Source organism: Sycon ciliatum, chromosome 8, assembly GCF_964019385.1.
Source record: "Sycon ciliatum chromosome 8, ocSycCili1.1, whole genome shotgun sequence".
Classification (NCBI taxonomy): Eukaryota; Metazoa; Porifera; class Calcarea; order Leucosolenida; family Sycettidae; genus Sycon; species Sycon ciliatum.
In genome coordinates this window covers 8,062,398-8,086,126 of record NC_088650.1, presented here as the reverse complement: position 1 = coordinate 8,086,126, position 23,729 = coordinate 8,062,398, and the positions used below count along the sequence as shown (strand labels likewise).

Sequence of the window (23,729 nt, the reverse complement as noted above, 5' to 3'; positions counted from 1 at the left end):
TCACGCATGTCTACCCAGTGTGTAAGGGAAGGGGCCGGAGTGCATTGTGGTTTTACCATGGGAACATTACCCAATCGGGTACCCGTGCTACCCGTGGAAAACTACCCGATACCCGAAGAAAATGCTACCCGACTCGGCCCTAGTTTTAACCGTGAGACACTGTTTCCAGTTACTCAATGGAAGCCATGGTGTGGTGGGAAAGGAAGAATCTCCATAATTTTACCGTTAACCTGGGGGGGGGGGGGCAGTTTCGAGGGGAAAGGGCACCCGGCAAGCCCCCCCCCCCCCCCGGTGTGTAGCCCGGATTGACTTCAGTTGTAAGTTGTACATCGCATGCTGCATTCACGATCACACGGTTCAAGTATGCATGCATGAGTAGTATGTGTACTATGTGTACTACAAAACTAATATTTTTATATGCAATACAAATTCAGTGGAAAATAAAAGAGATGCGGCACGCCATCGGGCAACTCCTTTCAGACCGTCTGCGACGGTCTGAACTTCTCGGCCTTGTCCTGTGGCCGGCCGCAGATTATCCTGTTCGGACTGTGAGTGTATCTCCTACATCATGTTGTAGACATGTCTGTCGACCATGCATTGACATGCCCTACAGGGGGCTACCCAAGTCTGCGACACAATGAGCTTCGTGATGTGCTGGTGGAGGTGATGACTTCTGCCATCCCGGATGTTCAAACAGAGCCACCGCTTTTGCCGTTGGATGGTGAACAACTTCACGGCGCTACCGCTAATCGTGCTGCAGAGGCTCGACTGGATATCCGTGCAAGGGGCTTTTGGTCGCCACAGCAAGATGCATTCTTTGATGTGAGGGTTACTCACCCCTCGGCGTCTTTGCTGTCGCGACAGGAAGTCCTTGCACAGATTTCCCGGAATGAACATCAGAAGAAGCGGGCCTATCTTCAGCGTGTTGTCGATGTCGAGAGGGGGTCATTCACTCCGCTCGTATTTTCGACAAACGGCGTATGTGGCACGGAGTGCTCTCGTGCATTGAAGAACATTGTTCAGCTGGTGGTTAACAAGCATAGTGACCTTCAGTACGCTGTTGTGATGGCACAGCTACGCTGCAAAATTGCATTTGTTTTGCTGAGGTGATCAATCACGTGCCTCCGTGGTTGCAGAGCGTCTTACTTGAGGAAGAGAATAGGCCCATATTTTCTCGACCAATGTCACCTTCTGTCCATGTAACCGCCTTCGGTATTCATATGTTGGCCTATTTAACATTGGCATGCTCTGCGGATTTGTAGGCATGCTAGGCAATTTAAATATTATCCTGCAAAGTATTTTGTAGGTGCGTGACTACTACATGTACGTCATGTACTACAATTGGTACATGACTTAATAATAGCCGTCTGGCATGGTACAATAACCTTTTTTTTTTCTTTTTTTTTTAATGGCTTTCTCTTCTTCCTCGGATGGTTTACAATCTGTATCACAATTATTTGTGGGTTCAGCAATAAAGGATGTGACACCATGTTGTACTAGAACGTGGTGAAGCAGGGGCGTCGCACACCGTACGGTTGGCACGGTACGGTTACTGACCGTACCACCTTTTGCCCCAAGTACCCCGTGAATCAATAAAATGCACTGATTTGGGCTCTAAATTTCCAAAATTTTCGGCTCCGCCACCCCTCCCCCACGAGTAAATTGTGCTTCAGATGGCTGACCATACCACACTAAAATACCTTCCGACGCCCCTGTGAAGGTAGCATTGTCATGCACTGATCCATACTATAGCTGCACATTTGCATACACATGTACATGTACAGGACTGGTGTAAATCGGATTATCCCTGGAAGAGTTTAGTGGAGTTTCTCCTCTTTCTCCCAGCTCCCTGGCCCAGCGTCAGATCGGTTCTGTAGCCTCAGTGGCGAGTGCAGCCGTGAAGACTCAGGGAGTCAGGCTGGAAGCCAGCCGCCTGCCCTCCCCCCCCCCCCCCCCCCCCCTTTGTGACTTTTCCCTGGATCATTCATGGTGCACTTTGAACCAGGGAGTAGTACAAGTAATTTAGTTACTACAAGTCCTACTCCCTGCTTTGAACCGAACCGGTTCGGTAACAGACAACAAAAATCGCCACTAATCGCCCGTATATCGCGTATACGCGTACCGTGTTTCACGTTGACGTTGACGTTGACCTAAAAAATATTCGGTGACAGTTGACCATCCATCCACGGCCACGAGCATGCAGTCATGTAGTTGTACACAGCTTGTTGTACGCTACGAGTCCAGGGAGAAAACACACGTGACGATCCGGTACGCGGTGGATTCTACGCACGGAGTCCATCGAGTACGGGAGTCCCTGAATGGCGTGAACGCGCAGGCATGGCAGGGCTTGCGATATGCATGTGCCATGAACAGACTTCAGTGCTACAAATGACCAGGCCAGGCCAGCAGGGAGTACTAAAAAACCTTTTTTGGTACTCCTTACCGGTGGCGACCCGGGATCTCTTCACATTTTTCATTTCTTCAAGTTTGTTCAACACACTTTGTGGCCATCCGACGACGGCTTCAGTTCCGCGAGTTTACCACTAGATTTCATTCCAGTCTTCATTTTAGTTCGTCCAGTCCACACTGTCGTTTGTTCAGCTTTTACGCCTGTAATCCGCAGTATTTCGCTGAGCAGAACCTGCCTAACACCAAAATAATTGTATTTGCTCAGGCACTGTCTCTAGCCATTGGAAGGCAGGAAAAGAAGGGAAAGCCCAACTGAGCGTGTATCGACGGCCTGTTTCGTGCCCGTAGAGTTTGTCGGTGCTGGTCGGGAAGGTCTGCGGGACCTCTCCTGAGCTTCGGCCATGGCCGAGATCAATCCGAACGAGGCGGCTCGCTTCAATGAGCTCATCCAGGGAGCTATACCGAACGGACGCCAAGCGCTGCTGGACAGTCACAAGAACTTGGAGGAGCTGGCCATCTACTGCGAGGATTTCTATGACAGTGCCACAACCCCTCAGGAAAAGGTGTGTTCTCTGAACGTACACTCTTGTTTTGATCTTGTGAATATCTATGTCACTATGTGAAGCATATGCCCAACTTGGCTAACAATGTCGCAAGCCTGTGGCGAAAGACCTTTTTTGGGACGACCATGTGTCCTTATTCACGTGAACTTTGAAATTGCATTGTCAGAGCCGGCCGCTAGTCCCACCCGGGTAGCGCATTGCGTTGGTATATTTCGTGCTGCATGTACTGACTCTCCGCGAAGAAAACGTGTGTCCTGAGAAATCAAAATGCCAAAATGACACGCTCACATACACACGCACACTCGTACACACACATGCGCATGTACACCCACAAACGCATGTACACACGCACATACATGCACGCGCGCACACACACACACACACACACGCACACACACACACACACACACACACACACACACCACCACCACCACCACCACCACCACCACCACCACCACCACCACCACCACCACCACACACACACACACACACACACACACACACACACACACACACACACACACACACACACACACACACACACACACACACACACACTAATGAAGTCCAACTTTTCCTGTCTGGGTTCGCTAACACCGTGTGCGTTCTTAGTTTTTGGATTTGGGATAACATGGAGATCTACTACTTGTCCTGGCCTCCCCGGTGAGGCATGCTCCACAGCTCAACCCTCGGGTTCTGTGCTGCGGGCTGTCAGTGCTGGCAGTAGGCTAGGTTGTAAGGACTTACATTGTACTTCAACGGAATAATAATTATAGTATGATTGTACTGGAGGGTGTACCCAGTGTGCTGACAGTGCTCAACACCGCGGAGGCAGAGCGTAATGCAGAACAGAACAACAAGGACAATCAAGGCTTGTTTGCTGCGACTTGAAGTTTCATGCTCTCGCAATCATCAGGCAACACCTTGTTGTTCTGTTCTGTAGTATGATTGTAGATATACAATCTCAAAGCTGTTGGGCGTCACAGCATGTTGCCAGAAACTGGATGCAGCCATAAGCAGGAGGTTTTTGGCTTTGACTTTAGGTCAGGAGCATGCACACAGCATGCAGACTGTACAACCAGTGCCCAGTACAACCAGCGCCCAGTACAACCAGTGGCAGTGCCTGGCCTTGCTGACTTCCTGGACAGCATCCTCTGGCGAAGACGCTTCCTGCCGATATATCCACTGCAGCCAGCACAGTGGCGGCAGTTGCTAACCAGCTGTTGCTGCTTGCTGTGCCCTGCAAGGCTGTGTTGTGCCCTGCAAGGCTGTGTTGTGCACCACTGCACTGCCTGCAGGAGATTCAGTGTAATCATGCCGCTCATGGAGCTCTTTCACTAGAAAAAGTCAGCTCAGTGCAGCCTCTGTACATGCTATAGCAGTAGTGTTTACCATCCCATTCCCGCTGCACACGTGGGTACACGTGAGCAGTAGCAGCCTTGCTTCAGTCACAGTAGAGGTAGCGATCTGAATCCGACCTCACCAGCACTGAATGCTGGACTCAGCGCAGTGATGCACACAGTCACTGCTCTGCATGAACTCTGTGCTCTGTCAGCAGTCCAATGTGCACTGCGGTCACATGGTGTATGATCAACGCCTGTTCTGACCCGGTAGCAGGCACCCAGCATTGTGTATGATCAAGGCCTCTGCTGACTCAGTAGCAAGACTAGAATAGCCCTACGTACCGCATGTAGGAGGACATTGTCATTTTGCATTGGATTTTGTTCTCTGGATGAGTTGGTGTTGTACAGTGTACTTGTATAGTACTAATACTATTTTGCTTGAACCTGGAGTGTGTGACCCCGTACATGAAGATGTGCCGTAAATCTGTTTCTGGTGACTCACCCGGCTGGTGAGGGAACCGGATAATAGAGGAATAGGTGTGCAATATCTGACTGCAATAGGTTGAACTCTCGCTCAGCGAGAACTACATACCCGTACGTAGCCTTTATGAATTATGGCAACCTTCAACTTGACATGGTGACATAGACGAAAACCCTGTGTGTGTGTGTGTGTGTGTGTGTGTGTGTGTGTGTGTGTGTGTGTGCCCACACGTGCCCTGCGTTCTCTTTGATTCCCATCGCAGGACAAGGCGCTGGAAGACAGCAAGCAGTATGCCATCCAGTCTCTGGCCAGCGTTGCGTACATGGTCAACGCCATGGCTACACACGTCCTGGAACTCTTCAACCATCAGTATTCCCAACTCAACAACTTGGAATCAACCATTCATAATATCAAACAGGTAAGCCCCAACCAACCCAATACAGCTCAGCAACCGAGAAGTGTAGTGCAGAGTTCATGCTGGCAACTTTCCACATGGTGTTTGCTTTGCCCTGTGCAAACATAGGTGTGGTTGGCTATAAAAACCCAGCAATCGCCACGCAAAGTGGTCATTGGCTACCCCAGCCATGCATTGCTTGGAATAAAAAAATAAATAATAAAAACAACATCTATTCATGTGCTTGAAAGAGGTGGCTGCCTAGTCATGTGCCTGAATCTTTTCACTGTCTTGAAACCAAATTCAGTCATGTACATGTGAGTATCCTGGTGGTGATTGCCTGTTTGACTAACCGCTGCACTTTGCAGAACATCGACATTCACAAGGAGAAGGTGGCACGGCGAGAAATTGGCTTGATGGCTGCCGCAAAGCGTAACTCTCGAGTACACCGCATTACTGTGCCAGCTGAGCTAGATCATGGCCGTAAGTTCTATTTCAAGACGCGCGCGCGTGCATGCATCCACATGGGTGTGGGTACATTTATGTATGTTTGTGTGCGTGCGTGTGTGTGTAGGTGTGTCCGTGTGTTGTAAATCCTTTGCAGCTGTACTTACGCTGGTGACAGAAGCCCAGTGTCAAAAGTCACCCTGTGGGATGAGTGCAATCATACACACAATACTCACTCTCATATCCACAAATGTACTTAGAAGGGATACGCCCCCCCCCCCCCTTCCAACATGGTAGCCGCATTTAGATGCAAGCGTGCCATTGTCATTTTGTTGGAAGTGCTACTTCCATCCTTCCCATTGCACACATATTATGAAGTGACCTCCTCAGCTGTTCTGGACCTTGAGGTGTCTCGTGTTGAGCACTCCGGTGACAAACACACACAGTCATCAACTGGGTGCCTGTTCACCCCCGAGACAATAGTGGTCTATGCGTGTTCCTGTGCGGCAGCCATGGTACTGTCGGTCGCCAAAGAACGGGGGGGGGGGGGGGGGGGGGAGAATCAGCTGGCTGCCACTTAGCCATGTCCAATGGCAATGGGAGCTGTTGTCCACAAGTACTTCCTTGAAGTACCCCATAGGAAAACATAATGCCATGTGCCTGGCTGCAGCTAAATGGACCCCCGGCTTTGGAAACACTCAGTCAAATCATGGCTTGAACATGGATGGGATTTTTATCGCTTTGATTTTTTACTAATGCACACAAACCTCGTGTGTAAACCTTGCTACCACTAACACTATGCCCACACTGACATGGCCCACACGGCGATACTGATTGCGGGCCATGAAAGACTAGCCTAGACTAGACCATTCTTATTTCATGTATTACAGTGTATGCACAGTTGAGTCATCGTGTATACATGGTATGCTGTGCTTGGTGAAATTCTAGCATGGCCGTTCTTCGGCTCCGGGCAGTACTGCAGGTATAAGTGTGGCACAGACCATGTCCCATCATCAGTTTAGACTCACTCCACGCTAGAAAATCCTCTCTCTTTTTGTTACAGGATAACCATGCTGAGCAGTCAACCAATAGGATGCTTGTCAAAGGACGGTGTAGATCTCCTGTAGGACATCACGGGGCAGCCTACACGCCCACCGTGGATTTGTCACAATTTAGTGTAGATGGCCAATGGCAATAGTGTTGCCCCCACCCGCCACCACCGCTGCCATTCAGTATCTATGATATTACTATGGTGCATGCCTGACTGTTCCGTTGTACCTGTGATGTGTTTTTGGGCAGCCTACACGCCCACAGTAGATTTGTGACAATTTGGTGTAGATGGCCAATGGTTTTGCCCCCCCCCCCCCCCCCCCGCCACTGTCATTCAGTGTCTATGATACCGTGGTGCACACTTGACTGTTCCATTGTACCTGTACCTGTGATGGGTGTGTTTGTTGCTGGTGTTGAGCAGGCGGCTACCAGCGAACGCCGTACGACCTCAATGCCCTGGACACGATAGGGCACGGCTTCTCGAAATCGGATGGCATGCATCTACAGACGGCGGGAGGACGCCAGGGCCGGCGCGGATCGGCACGGGGCTCCTCACCATCGGGGGTAAGTCTTGCTACAACGGTCCCTTTATAAACCACCACCATTTGTCTTATGGGAATTCTGCTGGATTAGGGAGGGTGCTGGATTAGAAAATCTGATCTACTGCTGCTATGTGCATGAAAAGGACGTTTGGGTTGCTGACAATTATGCTGGTTTATAGAGGGTGCTGGGTTTAGAAAGTGCTGGCATAAAGAGGGCCGACTGTATATTGCAGGGTCCTGGATATTCTGACTGTGATGTGATGCATACCGTGACCCTTTGCTCCACGTCCTTGTCAGCCTGCCATAGATAGGTGGCGTGTTACGTTCGCTTCTGTGGGAGTTCTGTCACACACCACAATCATGTGCACATACTGTAGGTGCGTGCAGTTGCACCCTTGTGCTGTGGCTTACAAATACTGTAAACGCAGAAATTTTCGGTGGTCTAATATTTTCGGTATTCTCCAAAATCGATCGGCGGTTTGGTGGAGGGAAATTTTCGGTAAAACCCGGTTTCCAGGTAAGCGTACTAATACTACATCAGGGACTAATTTAACCGGTATCGCATCGCAATTTGCGACGCAAAACACAGTGTCTGCGATTCGAAGTTCGTAGTGAGTCGCGGTAAACTGCGACACAACATACAGCTAAGTATGGCCCTGGACATAGACTTGTAGTGCACGCGTAGCGCATGCACATGTGTAGCTTTACAGTGTGTGTGGCTGGTTTGGCGCCACGAGATGGCGCGCCATGCACTGTGACTAGATTAGACTGTGTGTGTGGTTGTCCAGCCTGCACTGCAGGTAGATTTTACACCATACCCACGCGCGGGCCGCGGGACCATGGCCATATGTCACACTATCTCCGCACGCGCACCGCAGCACGTGCACTTGGTCTTGGAAACTAACTAACTAATACTTACTTGAAGTGCAGCCCAGGAAGCACGAGGCGAGTGTCGACAAGTACTTCACCTGCTTTTGAGATTTAGACCGCGTTGCTTCACTAGCAGTAGGCGTCTCGACCGTTCAGGACTTATCTTTGTAGAATTCTGCTAGCCTTATTGATGAAGCCTCTTCACTGCCGGCATGTCTGTGAAGCAAGGTACTGTGGACAAGTGGATTGCTGAATTTGATCCCAAAAAAGAATGGATTCGCGCAGAGTCGAGTGGTGGAGCTGTGACCAAGATATTTTGCAAGATGTGCAGGGAGAAGGCGTCCTCGCTTCGTGGTTTGAGGCAGCATGGCGTTTGTTGACGGTATAAGTGGAAGTGCACTGAAGACTGCATTGTCGACGGAAAAAAACTGCTATGCAAAATTGTTGCGTTGCTATGCAAACATCGAGGTGTGTAGCAATTATTGCTATGTAATTTTTTTGAAGTAAATTAGTCCCTGTACATGTATACAGTACTGGTTCTACCGAAATTTGCACCGATTTTACTTCGAAGTACCGAAAATTTCCGCTTTTACAGTAGAATGCTGCACAGGCCTTGTTGTAGGCTGTGGTGTTGCTTGTAATCCCACATGCATGGTGTCTGGGGGTGTCTGTAGTCAACACTGCTCTTTTGTGCTCTGGCGTGCACGTGTGTGTGTGTGTGTGTGTGTGCGAATGTGCTGCCATTAGACTCGCTCCTCCATGCGCCAGTCTTTCAGCTCAAGCAACCCATATAGTAAGTAATAAAACAGTAGTGCAAGGTACATGTACACATAGGAGCCATGGCCTATGCTCCACATACGCCAACGACAACCGTGGGCGACGTGACGTAATAAGCCCATTGTGCATTGCCGAATATGGAAGGTATGAATAATGCACGTGAGGACGCTGGGATCAGCAATGCACTGTTCAACACCACTAGACGACCATACCCAGGTGGCTGTGCGGGCTGTGCATGGTACACATTACGTCATTGCGCAATGGGCTTATTGCCGCAGTTGTAACGAGTAGCTCTGTTGCAGTGCTATATTGGATGGGTTACTGTCTGTGCTAGATTGGTGACGGTACTTGGCAGCAGTTGTGAGATGTAGTGTGTTAACACTGACAGCTGCATTTGCCAATGTCCTACAGTTACCACAAGTGATGGAGACTTTCAGAGCCGTCGACTGATTTTGACGACATTGTGCGTAGTGCATACTAGTATTTGGTAGAGAGACAGATGGAGAGCTCAGGACGCCACGGCTTAGTCGCCATTGGTGCTGCAGGTGCACATCTGTCCAGACCCCACTTGCAGCTACTGTATGTCTGTTTGCGTGCACATTCGTGTTCGTCTGTCCCCGGAAACTGAACTCCCAACTTCGCTCACTCGGAAAAGTACATACCCACCCCAATGTGCATTCTGTGCTTGTGCTGTTGGACCATCTTCGCAGAAGGTGTTGATGGTATATGCCTTATTTTTGTTTCTCGTACACTGATAGGTATGCAGGAGAATCCTTTGTTTGTTGCTTCACCAATGGCTCCGGTAAGTCTTGGTCTCAGGTATTCGTAATTTCGTTTTGGACCATATGCTGTATCTATGTGCGCTCAAGTCGAATACATTTTGCATGGACGTCGGGAAAGGCGTTCTGTCTATGCTGTTTTTGGCAAGAGGTGGCGAGGAACTCCTGTGCTGCAGGCAAAATTGTGTGTGTCTGTCTGTGCATACGGTGCAGTGGTATGTGCCGTCGATTTCCAATCGAGAGGTTGCGGGTTCAATTCCCGATGGTTATGGTCGCACACTTCTTTCTTCTCTTTCTCATTCTCCTGGGTGGTTACCAACAGCCAGTGTATGCCACGCCGGCGTGTATGTGGTGTGGTGTGTTTCTGTCGAAAAAGAGAAAGAAAAAAATGAAAAATGGAGAGAAAAAAAGAAAAAATAGGGATTCACTGGCCAGAAAAAGCCACTTCAATCAGTTGTGTGGTGGATACCAGGCTAAAATTAGTGGCGGTCAATTCATCGGCCTTGCAAGCTGTTGAATGGTGTAATCCCAGCACAAGTTTCTATAGGCCCTTCCACATTATGCTTTTTTTGTCGTTAAAATGTAAATGCAAAATGCAACATTTTTAGCCCAAAATGCTTTTCTGAATTCTTGCCAAATCACCCAAAAACGCAAAAATTACGTGTCCGTTGCCATGGCAACCAAATTCCATATTTGAAAGTGTGTAAGGTGTCGACTTGGAAACCAGAAGTTGCTGTAGTGTCTGCACACAATTGAGTTTGGACTGGAGAAAGCGAATATCTTAGCCCCTAAAAAGCCTAGCGTTTTAGGCCTAAACTTCAAAAAAATGCTCGAATGAGAATGCTTTTTTCCCCCAAATGCAAAAAAATGCAAAACATATTTAAAAATGTGGAAGCTAGCTAGCTAGCTAGCAAACATAGCTGTTCGCTGTCATCGCTTCCGCGATGGGCATGTCAGAGTCTGAGTGTGTCTGTGTGTCTGTCTCTCTGTCTGTGTGCACTTGCTCTGTGTGCAGGCTGCGGTGGCTCCCCCCACGATACCTGGTGGCGGCGGCAGTGGTAGTACTGGTGGCACGGTATCACCGGCACACTCCGGGCACAGTATTTCAAGTATCGGTGCACCCATGCCACCAACTTCACCAGCTCCACCGCCCATGTCTGCAGCTCCACCACCACCGATGGCCCCGGCACCACCACCAGGAGCTGCCAGCGGTGTACCGCCACCGCCAATGGCCCCAGCAGCCCCGCCGCCGCCACCAGGAGTTCCCGGTGGGGTACTGCCACCACCGCAAGTGCCGCCGTCAATGCCGGCAGCGCCTCCGCCACCACCAGGAATGCCCGGTCCACCGCCGCCACCAGCAGGAATGTCAGGTTCACCAGCACCTCCACCACCACCGGGAATGCCTGGCCCGCCACCGCCTCCACCGGGAATGCCTGGCCCACCACCGCCACTGAATATGCCGCCGCCAGATGAGGTTCGGATATCACTTTCCGGACTACCGCCGATGCCTAGAAGTCCGCCACCTCCAGACATGCCAACGGGACCACCGCCCCCACCGGACATGCCTGCCCCGCCGCCCCTGGATATGCTGCCCATGGGCATGCCGCCGCCAATGGCACCGCCTGTGGCTCCGCCGAGCGCTCCGCCGAGTGCACCGCCGAGCGCTCCACCCAGCCTACCTAACAGCTCGCCGGCCTCACCGCCAATGTCGCGCTCTCCACGCTCCAGCATACCGCCGCCGCTGCTGCCTCTGGACGTGATGCCACCGCCACCGCCCATCGGCGACGTAAGTAATGTGTGTGTGTGTGTGTGTGTGTGTGTGTATGTGTGTGTGTGTGTGTGGGCGCGCGCGTGTGTGTTTCCTGTGACTGTCCCAGTTGGTTCTAGATGTTGGGGTTGCCACAGGTTTGAATAACATTATGACCTTCAGTGAAGGACACCTATCAACTAAGTACTCTTTCATATGTACACCTTTCTTCAGTACCAACAGTCCCAACAGCTGAGTGTATGGGTACAATGAGGACAGCTCTGCGTTAAATGTAAACATGTCCCCGGGGCGTCCGTAGTTGAGGGTCTACTCTACATTGTGCAGCTAGTGTTATTGAATTCGGCTGAATGTCCAAGGGAGGGGGGGGGGGGGGGGCACACAGGGTTGGTGCTTGCCTGCACTTTTGAATGTGCAGGTGTGCGTATGCGAAGAGATGCATGTAGGTTTGGAATCGCTCGTCATGAAAATTTTACATGTAGGCCGCTAGCTTGCCCAGAACATGTTCAGAGGATGACCGGACTTGTGGTAGACTGCTTTGCCAAAAGAATTAAAACATCCCCCCCCCCCTCCCTTTAGTCTTGCTCATGCTAGTCATGTTGACCATGGCCTTTTGATGCTCTATGTGCTGTGGATTTGCTTGAAGTGGTGTACTTATTCTGGTGTTTAAGGATAACTTTCCAGAGCTTGCATAGGGCTTGTGTTCTTTATCTTGGCACAGTGATCATTATGCGCTAATTATCTCGTCATTCAAGATTGTCAAGAGTAGCAAATAGTAAAAATCATCGGCTTATATGCAGTGGTGCTTGCTTGGCACAGCGCCAGTTGTGGAAAGTGAAATCCAGCCTCATGGATATATCTGCTCCGGGGCTGCATGGTCCTGGCACTACGGGCACCTGCCCTGTAGCGGGGTGCGTATCTGCTGTGTTCGTGAGGCTGGATTTCACTTGCCACCGCTGCGCATACACGTAGACACTGATGGCTGCAGGCATGTACAGCTGAGCAGTTTCTGTCTCGCTGTTCACGGCAACGACTACGCTCACGCTTCGTCTCACTCTTGCTTCCACTTGCTGCTCACTGGTGTGTATCGTTTGTTTTTGCCCCTTTATGGACACTTGGTGGTATTGTTACCTGTGCACAGGAGGATGAAGATATTTACCTAGCCTTCACACCCGAGGTTTGTACTCACTGTACTGTTAGAGTAGTGCTGCTGCTGCTGCTGCCACTGCGCCCTTTACCACCGTCATGCCTCAGTCTTGCTCCTTGTCACCTCGCCCTTCACTGCCATGTTCAGTCTTGCTCCCTGTCATCTCGCCCTCCACCGCCATGCCTCTCAGAGTCCTGAACTCGAAGAGCTGTTGTCATCTGCCTCCACCGGCCACTCCTCGCATCGCGCCACTCCATCTTTTCCTTCCAGTGTTGCGTGCGCCACACCACTTCTTCTCCTTGCGCCGCTCGCTGAATTTCTATGTGGCTCCATCTCGACCTGTTGACTACGAGGTTATTCCCCAGTTAGCCCGTCACAACTCCTGCACGCTTGATTTCCAGTCTACATCAGTAGTGGCATGTCACATGTAATCGGTCATGTGACAAGCATCCAGTAAAATCGATTGCTCGTGTAGCTTGCCACATGACACAGCCTGTGGCTATCATTAGCGCCCGTACAAAAATACAAATGTGCGGTACCTCTCTTGTATCGAGGACTTTTATCATTGGCTCCAGCGCACCCACCGTCTGTCGCAGTGCTGTGTACATCAAGACTAAGGATGTAAAAAGTGTGATCACACGCACACAAGATCACTTTCCTTCACGAATATAATAATACCTCGTGCTCTGCTCGTGCTCTTGCTCTCGTGCAACGGATTTGTTAATACCTCGCGCTCTGTAAAAGTAAAAGAAGAACAATAAAACTCGCGCAACCAGCCTAGTTATTGGGCAAAGGGGTATGCAACATAATATGCTGGATGTGCCATGTGCTTCTTACTCACAATTCACAGTCCTTGCATTTCTAGGGGGGTTCGCTTAATGCGAGAAAGGCCAAACAAAAGTCCCTTTGGCTTTCTTACCCATCCGTCATCATGCATTCCGCTTGTGAGATACATTTGAAACTATCGACTTGTGATGCTGATCTGATAAGATTGTCATCAAGTACATGCAGATTGCATTAGCCAGTAACCATGGTAACATGGGTTATATGTACCCGTTGTTTAGCTCGCCTTGCTGCCATGCTGCATATGCAGTCAACCTTGCAAGCAGCAACCCCTGGATCGTGCATGAGAATATTGTAGTTATTCGCCAGTCGTCACTCGTGAGGTTGAAAGAAAATTAGGAGATAAATAAATGGTCGCTAGGGCTGAAGATTACGCCGTCATTGGCGGGTTGTCGTTATTCACAAGGTCTTTATTCACGAGGTTGACTGCATATGTATTGCCAATGAAACTAAGCAGCAATGCAGCAAAACCGCTGGGAGAATTCGTACGGACGGTAAACCAAAAGCATAATGCCATGTCATTGTCTTCCTTACTGCCATTCTTAGCTGCATTCTGTGTTCTGCATGTAGTTGTTGCATCACTGATTGATTGTTGCGTTTGTTCTTATTCCTTGTGTGTATGTGCGTACGTGCATGTTTGCGGTACAGTGGTGAGCGCTATGATGCAACAGAGAGAGAGAGAGAGTGTGTGTGTGTGTGTGTGTGTGTGTGTGTGTGTGTGTGAGAGTGTGTGTGTGTGAGAGTGTGTGTGTGAGTGTGAGAGAGAGAGTGTGTGTGTGAGAGAGAGAGAGTGTGTATGTGTGTGAGAGAGTGTATGTGTGTGTATGTGAGTGGGTGGGTGTGCGTGTGTGTCCTCCTCTGATCAACCCTGTGTGTAAACTGCTAACTGTGTAATCGGTTATAACGTGCGTAATGTCCTAATACCTCTGTTCCCCCTCGCAGCCAATTGCAGAGGATATGTATGAAGACTTACCGCTGTGTGCACCACCTATGGACATTCCAGAGGAAAACTACGATAGCTTCTACTCCATGAATACCAATGATCAGCCCCCGCCACCACCCGAGGATCTCTATGAAGATCTGCCGTGTGTTGCGTAACGCTGAAACAGCTCTTGCCCCCCCCCCCCCACGATAGTATTGCACGGGTTGTTTTTATTTTTAACTTGTGCCCAGCTCCGTGCCATCACCACTCTTGATCACAGATTATTTAATAGAACAGTTTTGCTAACTAGGCGTGGGACTGTTTGAATGTCTCCGCCGCCTGTCCGGGTCAGCTTTTTCTCCAGCCCGATCCACGTGTTTTTATAAAGTTAGGCCTTGCTCTAGCCGATAGCAGGTTCAGCGTGTTCGATAGTAGTATTGTCGTAGTAGAAGAAAAAGAGAAGCTTCACAGTATTCTGGTCAGTTTCATTCTCTTTGTAGTTTTATGCTCCCTTTTCTAGTTTTTGGTAAATTATCTTCTCCTTTCCTACCACGTCATTCTTCAGCTATACAAACCTTTGTAGAGTGTGCGCTGGGTGTTTCCTTAGCCAGATTTTCAGCCCATAAAGAATCAGTAAAATAAATTAACATTCACAGAATTTTGAATTCTAAAATTGTGACTGCCAACGAAACTTGCACTACAAACTCCTCCTGTGCGAGTGTTAACGATGTGCATTTCCTTTCATTATTACAATAATATTCCACAAAATGAAGTCAAACATGGAGTGAATCTGTGTTGTTTAACTTGCGTGCGTGCGTGTGTGTGTGTGTGTTCTCACTTGAACTTGCTATCGTTGCCTACGCATTTGGCAAGGTCAAGGTGCGTGTGTGTGTGTGCAGCACTACCACAGTGCGTCATGTATTGCTGAAATGCTAATCTGATAAACGGATAATAGGGATGTGAACCATTTGAGAATTACACAGCAGTTGTTAACGCATTTGCCATTTGGAGACATGGCTGTAAATGCATGCCTGCCAACCAGGGAGTAGTAAAAAGCCTTATTTTACTATTCCCAGCTGCCAACGCTACAGCAGTCGCGTGCCCAAAAACGCTGTTTCCAAGGGGTACCCTGTAATGTTCTTATTTTCAGCAACCTGGCTGCGTTCGTGAAGCACATTCTTGGAAACAATTTGTACTGGATCATACCGGTGTGTATCTCAAAGCTGTGAGGAGACCAATGCTGCCGTTCTGAACTTTAGGCTGTTGCGTTCTTAGCATTTCAGGCAATTTTGCGCATTTCACCACTTGGTGCTAGCCGGCCAAGCGAATCACTAGCCAGAATAGTATATAGTCACAGAAAACCATGCGGGAACAAAAGTGAAATTCTTACCATATACCGGTAGTGGGGCTCACAGCTGCTCTCCGTGTGGCTGGTGTCAGTTGCAAGCGCAAGCCACACGACATCGCGGCAGTAGATACATGTTAGCAACAAGATGCGGCATGCGAGCAGCAGCCGTTCACCTCAGCACAGTTTCATTTCCATTGAACTTTGAATATGAACCACTGAGTACGTACATCAGGCTACAAATTAGCTCTTTGCCTCGGATTTAGTCATAGCACTACGACGGTATTGTCACTACAGCTGAGTCACTAAACCCGAGCCAAGAGCGAAGTCGACTAGAATAATAATGTCCGCTGCCACGTACATGTACACCAATTGCAAGCAACCAGTTACCTTGTTCTGCATGTGAGTTCCTCTTAATTTTAACAGCAGCCCCAAGTGCCCCGGGAGAAAGACCATTGGTCTGTTGCATCCCCTAGTAAAGTAGGAATAAAATTTAATTATGAACTGGTTCGAGGGAAATACACGAACGGGAAAAGTCGGAAGAAAAAATTGACTGTTACCACCACGGCACCAGGATTCGAGCCAGGAAAATTTAATATGAGTAATAATAATCCATTGCGTGCATGTTACTGTAAGACATATATAACGAGGAAGCAAATCTAACGTTTTAACGGATGACATTTCTTCGTTATAATAAGATCCGCTGAGGCCGTACTGCTTCATATATTATGCTGTGTGTGGATATGACAGGATACTGCAAGATCGTTAACATATCTTCTCGTTAACCTATGAATTTTGGACAATCGTCAAATTTGCGACTCGTTATAATAACATGTCTCACAGTAGGTTGTAAGTACTTCAGTACATGTAATGAACATAGCTAAACATCTAAAACCTGCAGAGAAAGGTATTGTCTGCTTGTTCACACGTTCATGCATATAACACATGCATATGACACATGCATATGACACATGCATATGACATACAGTACTAGTGGTGGGGCAACAGAATACATTGCTGCGTCGGTGCTGCTTTGTAACTTATGAGCAAGAGTACATAACCACCCAGAGTGTAACTCCACTATGGATGCTGTCCCGGCAGAATTTTGAGTTGACGTCGTTTTTTAGTATGATGCCATGCGTATTGTACGCATATTACCAGACGTGTCCTGGACCTGTGGTGGACAAAGCCCTATTCGATTCCGAACAAACTAACTGTTAGTTCAAGGGAACACGTGTGGTGCGTTGACACTCCGTACAAATGTCGCAAATCATTGGTGCAAGGAGCAATGCACCATCAAAATGACGTCCGAACTTGAAATTCCGCCGGGACAGCAGGGTATGCGTTAGTAACTTAGTTGCACACTCTGGGGGGGGGGGGGGGGGCGTATGAGGTTGAGAGGCACACTCAAATGGATGCTGATCCCGAGCACCAAGTGCCGTTCCTTGTGGTTTGTTGTCATGTCTGAGGCAATCAAAGTGAAACTCTGATGATAAGATCTACCCCGCCCCGCCATGGGCACCAGGAAAGTGTGCTCATATATCCAAGGCACTTCTTATACTTATCCCAGCATACTTCAGTGCAGTATGGGTCAATACACCCATGCTGTGGACAATGCACTACTAATAATTAGGGTGCGTTCAGCCTACCGATAAAAAGTGACGGAAGGGAAAATTTCCAAGGTGATTTGATCACGTGACGTTACTGGCACGTTACCGGCGGAAAAGTTCTACAGCCGCGGCTGCTGCGGCAGTAAAACTTTTCCAGCAGTAAAAAGAGTGCTCAGGCTGGGAAAAGGGAAAATCCCTTCTCAGTGCCGCGGTGAGAGCTGCAAAGCTTACGTACCGGTAACGTTAGTTTATCGGTATTGTGAATGTCCTTCACGGTTTATTGCCAAAACTACCCCTCACGTGAGCAAATCACCATGGGTACTCACGGCACTCACGGTACCGTAGTGGAAATCAGCCCTAAGCAGGAGCATGTATGCACCACAGTGTGCTGAGCAAGAGTATGTATGTGTACGTAGTACTGCGTACTTGTACAGTGTACTTAGCAAGAGTATGTACGTACTGGCTGCGTTCGATTATGCACTATTCATGAATCGATTCAAGTGCATTCAAGTCGTTCGATTTTCATGTCATGAGCCCTGGAATCGATTCGGAATCCATTCACCCTATTCACGTGGGGTGATGTGAATAGGGGGAATCGATTCGTGTGCAAAATCGAACGCACTCACTGTGTACTTGTACAGTGTACTGAGCAAGAGTATGTCTTTTTAGAGTACACTGTATGTAGTACTAAGACTTAGTACAAATAACGTTATAACCGTGTTCCACGGCACCGGTAGTGGCATTCAATGGACCTTATGCCATTTGTACAGATCCACGAAATCCCGTAGAATCCCGTAGACCCGGTAGGGTGTTGAATGTGCAGGACCCTATTGTGTTTTCTGCTATTTCCACTAAGAAATGGGCCCTGAAGGCAATTCATACGAAACCTTTTTCTGACAATGATCTAGCTAGTCATTAGTTCTAACCAAAGTGAAGAAGCTGGAAAAGCGATTACTGGTCATTGAATTATGCCGCTAAAAAAAGGTCAAATGCGCATGCATAGCACACAATAAACACCCTACCAGGTCTACGGGATTTCGTGGATCTGTACAAATGGCATAAGGTTGATTGCCACTAGGGATAATCCCTAGGGGCAAAATGGCATCACTCATAGCAACATTTATTTTAAAAACTTTGCACCCGGGATTATAGTTTGTGGGGTTGACTGGATAGGACAGGTATTGGATCCTTCAGTTACAGTTAACTTTGCGTACAACGACACTCGGTGGGGCATCAGAAAAGTGTCCTGATTCGCGAAGTGTCGCTATACCCGAAATATCATTATAATTATGTACTAGCGTTAGATGGGACTTTGCTCTGGGCATGGGAATTCTGTCGTTATTCATGAATAATTGTCGTTATATCCACAGTCGTTATTAGCCAAGTCGACTGTTCCCTGCACACTACAGTTCACCCAAACACAAGTATACATATACCGGGGTGTGCGCTGTGTGTTGACTGCAAGTAGCACCTTTAAAACATCAGCATATTCGTATATATGTATCAGCATAACGTCATTCATACCTTTGCATCCACGCTTGCAACGTCTGCTCCGCTCATTCCCCAGTCACAGGTGAAGAAACCAGTGCTCCTCGCAACCAGGGCGAGAAATGATGATCGTGCAAGTCGTCGTCGATCTACAGGTAGGCCAGAGTCTTTGTTTCCATACGGCATTGTGCACTTGCCACACTCAGTAGAACAAAGAGAAAAAAAGCATTTGTTATGCTACAACAATTGCACATACATTAATTTTGTGACTTGGCAGTTCAAGCTTTCACTCTCTCATACAGGAAATTTACACCAATACTATGAAAGCATGGTTACGAAACCATGGTTACATATTATTGTTCATACATGTAAAAAAATGAGTAAATTATCGTGTCCGTTCCCGAAGGGAACTCACGACGGCCGCTAACACCCGGTAAACCCTATGGATGCGGCTAATGGGGTTTCTCGGCACTTGTGCCAATGGTTGTGAAACTTATCCACTCACCCTCACCGTTAGGCGCTGCATCTGCCACTAGGGTTTACCGGGTTCATACATGTAACTGCTGCAAAAGAATAATCCATGGTAGGGATTCGAACCCAGCACCCTGTCCGGGTTCCTGGGACAGTGCCCCAACGACAAGGCTACGCCAGTACAGGGGATCACATACCTGTGAACAGGGAGTCATAAAATACCAGTATTTTACGACTCCCTGGTCGTGACCCTTCTAAGTTCTAGCTACACTTACACTACACATGCATGCTGTGTCATCACGTCGTACCTATCGGGGTACGGTGGGTCACGGGTTCGAATCGGAGAGTCGTCAAATACCTTGATTCGAATCCCACTCCTGAATCCTTCTTTTGCAACAAAACCGTGGACAAGTAGCCATAGATACATGTACATAACCATGGTAACATGATCGGGAAACTTGACAGTGTACAGCGGCATGGAGATTGCAGTTGAAAGCGGTCAGGAGGCATGCAAAGCATGATATTAAAGGTACTGTAACTATCGTTAGAAATGTGTTACTGTGTGGTACGTACAATACGCAATGCAATGGGTTGCTCAATGCCAGTACCTACATGTATGTCCTCATCTCAAGCAGGGGGGGGGGGGGGTACTAAAACAGGATTTTCAGTGCTCCCTGGTCTCGAGCAACTCAATGCACTGCAATCCACCATTGTTACCATGGAAACTGTGCTCCATGCTGATGGCCTTCTGTACCTTTGGTGCAGTAGCTGATCTGCCACCACCTGGCCCGCCACCGGAGGAGCCACCACCACGTCCGCCAAGTCCCATAGACGACTATGACGGAGAGAAGGAAGATCCCGCGTGGGCACCTGAGCAGTACATTGAGAAAGGTGAGAGGAGAACAAAGAGCATACATGCACGCACGTCGCACCGGATACATACACACTCACATGCAGATACGCCTAGCACATACACACGAGTCACAGGAAAACCACGCGTCTTGATTGTCGTAACTTAAAGTTTCATGCCATATAGCAATCTTCAGACAACTGATTCCTAGCACATACATGTATACATGCACATATACACACATACACACACACGCACACACAGACAGACACAGACACATACATACACACACGCACACAGACATGCACACACACGCACACACGTATAGCACATGTTGAACACATCATGTGATGTGAGCTTTCTGCCATGACCTGCATGTGCAGCAAGTAGGCCCTGGGTTAGGGACAACCCGGATAAAGCATCAAACTTTTCCAAAACCTATTTTTGGAATTTGTTCATACCCCAATCTGGTGATCCTTGTGTCAATATTCGTATTGTGCACGCCATTCTTGTTTTTGAGATGCCAACGAATAGCATTGCAGAGTTCAAAACCCTTCCCAAATTATCAATTTCGATCCGTGTGCAAGTGGTACAATGCACTTCAGGTTGACCGTTAGGGGACAGTGTGGGGTGCACTCTTGCAGTGCGCCGCATTCAAATCACTTAAAAAAAACGAAATTGTGTGGGCTTTACTTCGCGACGCCTGATCATGGGGTGGTGGCGTCCCACGGAAGCGGAAAGGTGGTTCTTGACCAGGGAGTTGTACGACTCCTTGTTCTTGACCTGCCCAGTACGCGAACCCGTCGATTTTTATTTTTCATTTTGTTTACTTCATATACAGTGACCACGATGTATGCGTACGAGAGGTGTCGCAGTGACGAGCTGTCGTTCGACGAGGGCGTGATCGTCTACGTGACTCGCAAGAACGCCGACGGCTGGTACCACGGTGTGATAGAGCCCGGCGTGGCCGGCGTCTTTCCCGGCAACTACGTGGAGGAGGACTCCTCGCAGATGTAGCTCTATTCGATGATCGTGATGATATTGCATGAGCTAAGAGGTTGTGACATCGGCGGTAGTTGGATGGCGAAGAAAGGGCCTGCTCCAAACCTCGCTATTGCCAATGGTGAGAGTAGGTGCAGCATAACGTTACATGTATAGGCCGCAGCAGAAGCCGGCACGAAATACAACACCCTGTACATACCGGTAGCGGAGACTCGGCAAGTCTGCGAACGGCACTGTTTCAACGTTGCGGTCCGCCGTGGACTTATCCGTGAAGCTCGTCCAACGTGGTGAACTGACTATCACCCCCTCCCCCCCCCCTCCATATTGGCCTATATTCCCTGGCGAATGGGAAGGTGACATAAATAAATAAATAACTATTCCACACATACTCAGTAAATGCTCAAGTCATTCGTGTAGGTAGTGGCAATACAGAATTCTATTTACAGTATAACTGCATGTAGTGGCTATCGAATGCCGGCCCATGAAGATCGGCCCTACTGCCAGTACAGTATACGATATATGCACGTATGTAACTCTTTGATTAGTTTATCGTGCATGGATGGTCTCGTAGCCAGCATGGAAATTATTACGATTTTTAAAAGACTCAGTTTCTGTTGAAAGGATTGTTTTGTATGGACAATGGTGATATTAATGTGACAGCTACCATGATAGCATGCATAATTATACCATTGCACGTCTAAGTCGATGTACTGTGTGCGAACTCGGTGCTGACTCTCGAATAGAAGCCCCTCTTGAGCCTTGAAGACTCCTCAGACTCTTTGGGATTGAAAAATAAGAGCGGCTTTCTAACCGAGTGAGTACGGTACTTGGCAGGCTAGTACATTGCACACATGTACACTGTACAATCATGGTATTAGATAAGAAAAAACTAAGACAACTCTGGAAAGGAGTTTGAAGTTTGGTTTGGAGAGACTTTGAGAGATTTTCTTTTTTTTGTAGCAAACTAAGACAACTCCCCTATAGCCTAGAATAAAGAGGGTCAGAACCGGGTCTAACACCCATACGGTTCAGATGGTCATAACGACCGGGCCGCGGGGCTCTACCAACCGTGGATGCTTGTAGCAAGGTCACTGTTTCCGAACACGGTGGTCCCTGGCTGCCTTGTGACATGTTGTCAACCAACAACATTGTACAATCATGATGATTATACTGGTATGTGTATGTATGCGTGAACTGCATGGGGTGCTGGACAAATCTTGGCATAGGGTATTCTACAGGCAGAATCACACACAGTTTGTATTACTATTAGGAAGGGCAGGCTTATTGGGGGGGGGGGGGGGGTTAAGAGATAGGCATATCGGACATATCGACATGTAGGAGGTCGATAGACTGAGAGCCGCACATGATATGGGGAGATTACAATCATAATCAAGGGTGTCGGAACCGCACCGGCCGGGGCGGCCATGGCCGCCCCACTTTTTCGGCCGTTTTTTTGTTTTGTTTTTTGTTTTTGTTTTTTTGAGCACACTGCAACAAAGCGCGATGATCTCACCGCAAACGTGGCAAATCCTTGTCCCCGATCGTGGTTTGTTGCAGAATCAAAAGTCCATGTACACTGAAATGGCACCAAATGCCTGGGAATGCTTGCAATTGGCTTCAATTTTTGAATTTTTTCCCGGGGGAGGGTAATGTTTGTCCCCGATCGTAGCATCTTCTTGGTCTTTTGCAGAATCAAAAAGTCTTTCATTGTAGTTACCGTACACTGAAATGGCACCAAATGCCCGGAAATGCTTGCAATTGGCTTCAATTTTTGAAATTTTTTCCCGGGGGAGGACCCCGAACCCCCTTCCATGGCCGCCCCACCTCCAAAGTCGGTGCGACGCGCCTGATAATGCAAGTAACACACCTATACCATACACGGTGTCGGTCCCTGCAATAACAACAAACACTGACCTCTCTATGCAGTAAGTACGGAACTCGTCACTCGATCAGGCATGTAGGCAGCCTAAATTAGGGCTCAAACGATTAGTCCGATTAACCGGTTGCAGACCGGTTACGAAGAATTAACGGTTAACCGATAAAGATAACGGTTACGCAGTAACTTTTCAGTCAATGTTTCAAGTATCAGGTCGTTGCAAAGTGTGCACTTTCGCGGGCTGTCGCACGCGTATGCAATTTCTGGGCTGTCAACTTGGTCATATCTGGTCTCTTGGTGTGAGAGTATGTATGAATGAGCATGCAAGAGAATGTACAAGTGTGCGTTGTACTGAATAGGGTACATTTTTTGAATGAGTATAGTCAAATATAGAGTCCGCAGGATTGCCGTGGCTTATAGGTTATAACCGGTTAACCGACCGTTAGCTTAGCAGTTAATCGTCAGGGGTAAAACCGTGACCGTTTGAGCCCTAGCCTAAATAACCGCCATAAGTAAGCATAACGTCCACACTTAGTCTGCAGTTCAGCTCAGTCTTATCATGGTCGAGTGCGGAGAGAGCGTTACGCGTTGCGCGCGTTACTTACTTTTGCCAGTGAGTTCCGGGCCGGCGAATGACGACGGTTCCGAACTTCGTCATGCTCCCTGGCCGTGTGGAAAGACGCGGCTACCGATATTACTGGCAGTATATCCGCTCGTGCGCGAAGCTGTAGAATGCTGTCAAGCGCTAGACCGAG

General features: G+C 48.5%; 1 protein-coding gene across 6 annotated transcripts; it reads left to right on the top strand.

The window, feature by feature from the left end:
- Positions 1-2,426: 2,426 nt before the first annotated feature.
- LOC135823175 (abl interactor 1-like) lies at positions 2,427-21,784 on the top strand. Of its 6 annotated transcripts, none has more exons than XM_065336021.1 (10): positions 2,432-2,972; positions 5,059-5,214; positions 5,559-5,673; positions 7,109-7,251; positions 8,847-8,892; positions 9,635-9,678; positions 10,671-11,441; positions 18,861-18,930; positions 20,015-20,137; positions 20,938-21,784. In XM_065336021.1, the coding sequence occupies exons 1-10, from the start codon at positions 2,811-2,813 to the stop codon at positions 21,111-21,113; spliced, it is 1,806 nt and encodes a 601-aa protein (XP_065192093.1). In that variant the 5' UTR covers positions 2,432-2,810; the 3' UTR covers positions 21,114-21,784. The 6 variants fall into 6 exon arrangements, with proteins under 6 accessions (XP_065192094.1, XP_065192096.1, XP_065192093.1 ...); XM_065336020.1 differs by having other exon boundaries at positions 20,012-20,137; XM_065336019.1 differs by having other exon boundaries at positions 2,433-2,972; positions 18,855-18,930.
- The last annotated feature ends 1,945 nt before the right edge of the window (positions 21,785-23,729 follow it).

What these genes read in the sequence shown, in the direction of transcription:
- LOC135823175 (XM_065336018.1), top strand. Translation starts at nt 2,811, where the DNA reads ATGGCCGAGATCAATCCGAACGAGGCGGCTCGCTTCAATGAGCTCATC. An exon ending in TTGCTTCACCAATGGCTCCG is followed by an intron (nt 9,679 to 10,670) that starts GTAAGTCTTGGT and finishes CTCTGTGTGCAG; the next exon opens with GCTGCGGTGGCTCCCCCCAC. An exon ending in CGCCACCGCCCATCGGCGAC is followed by an intron (nt 11,442 to 18,854) that starts GTAAGTAATGTG and finishes CTCATTCCCCAG; the next exon opens with TCACAGGTGAAGAAACCAGT.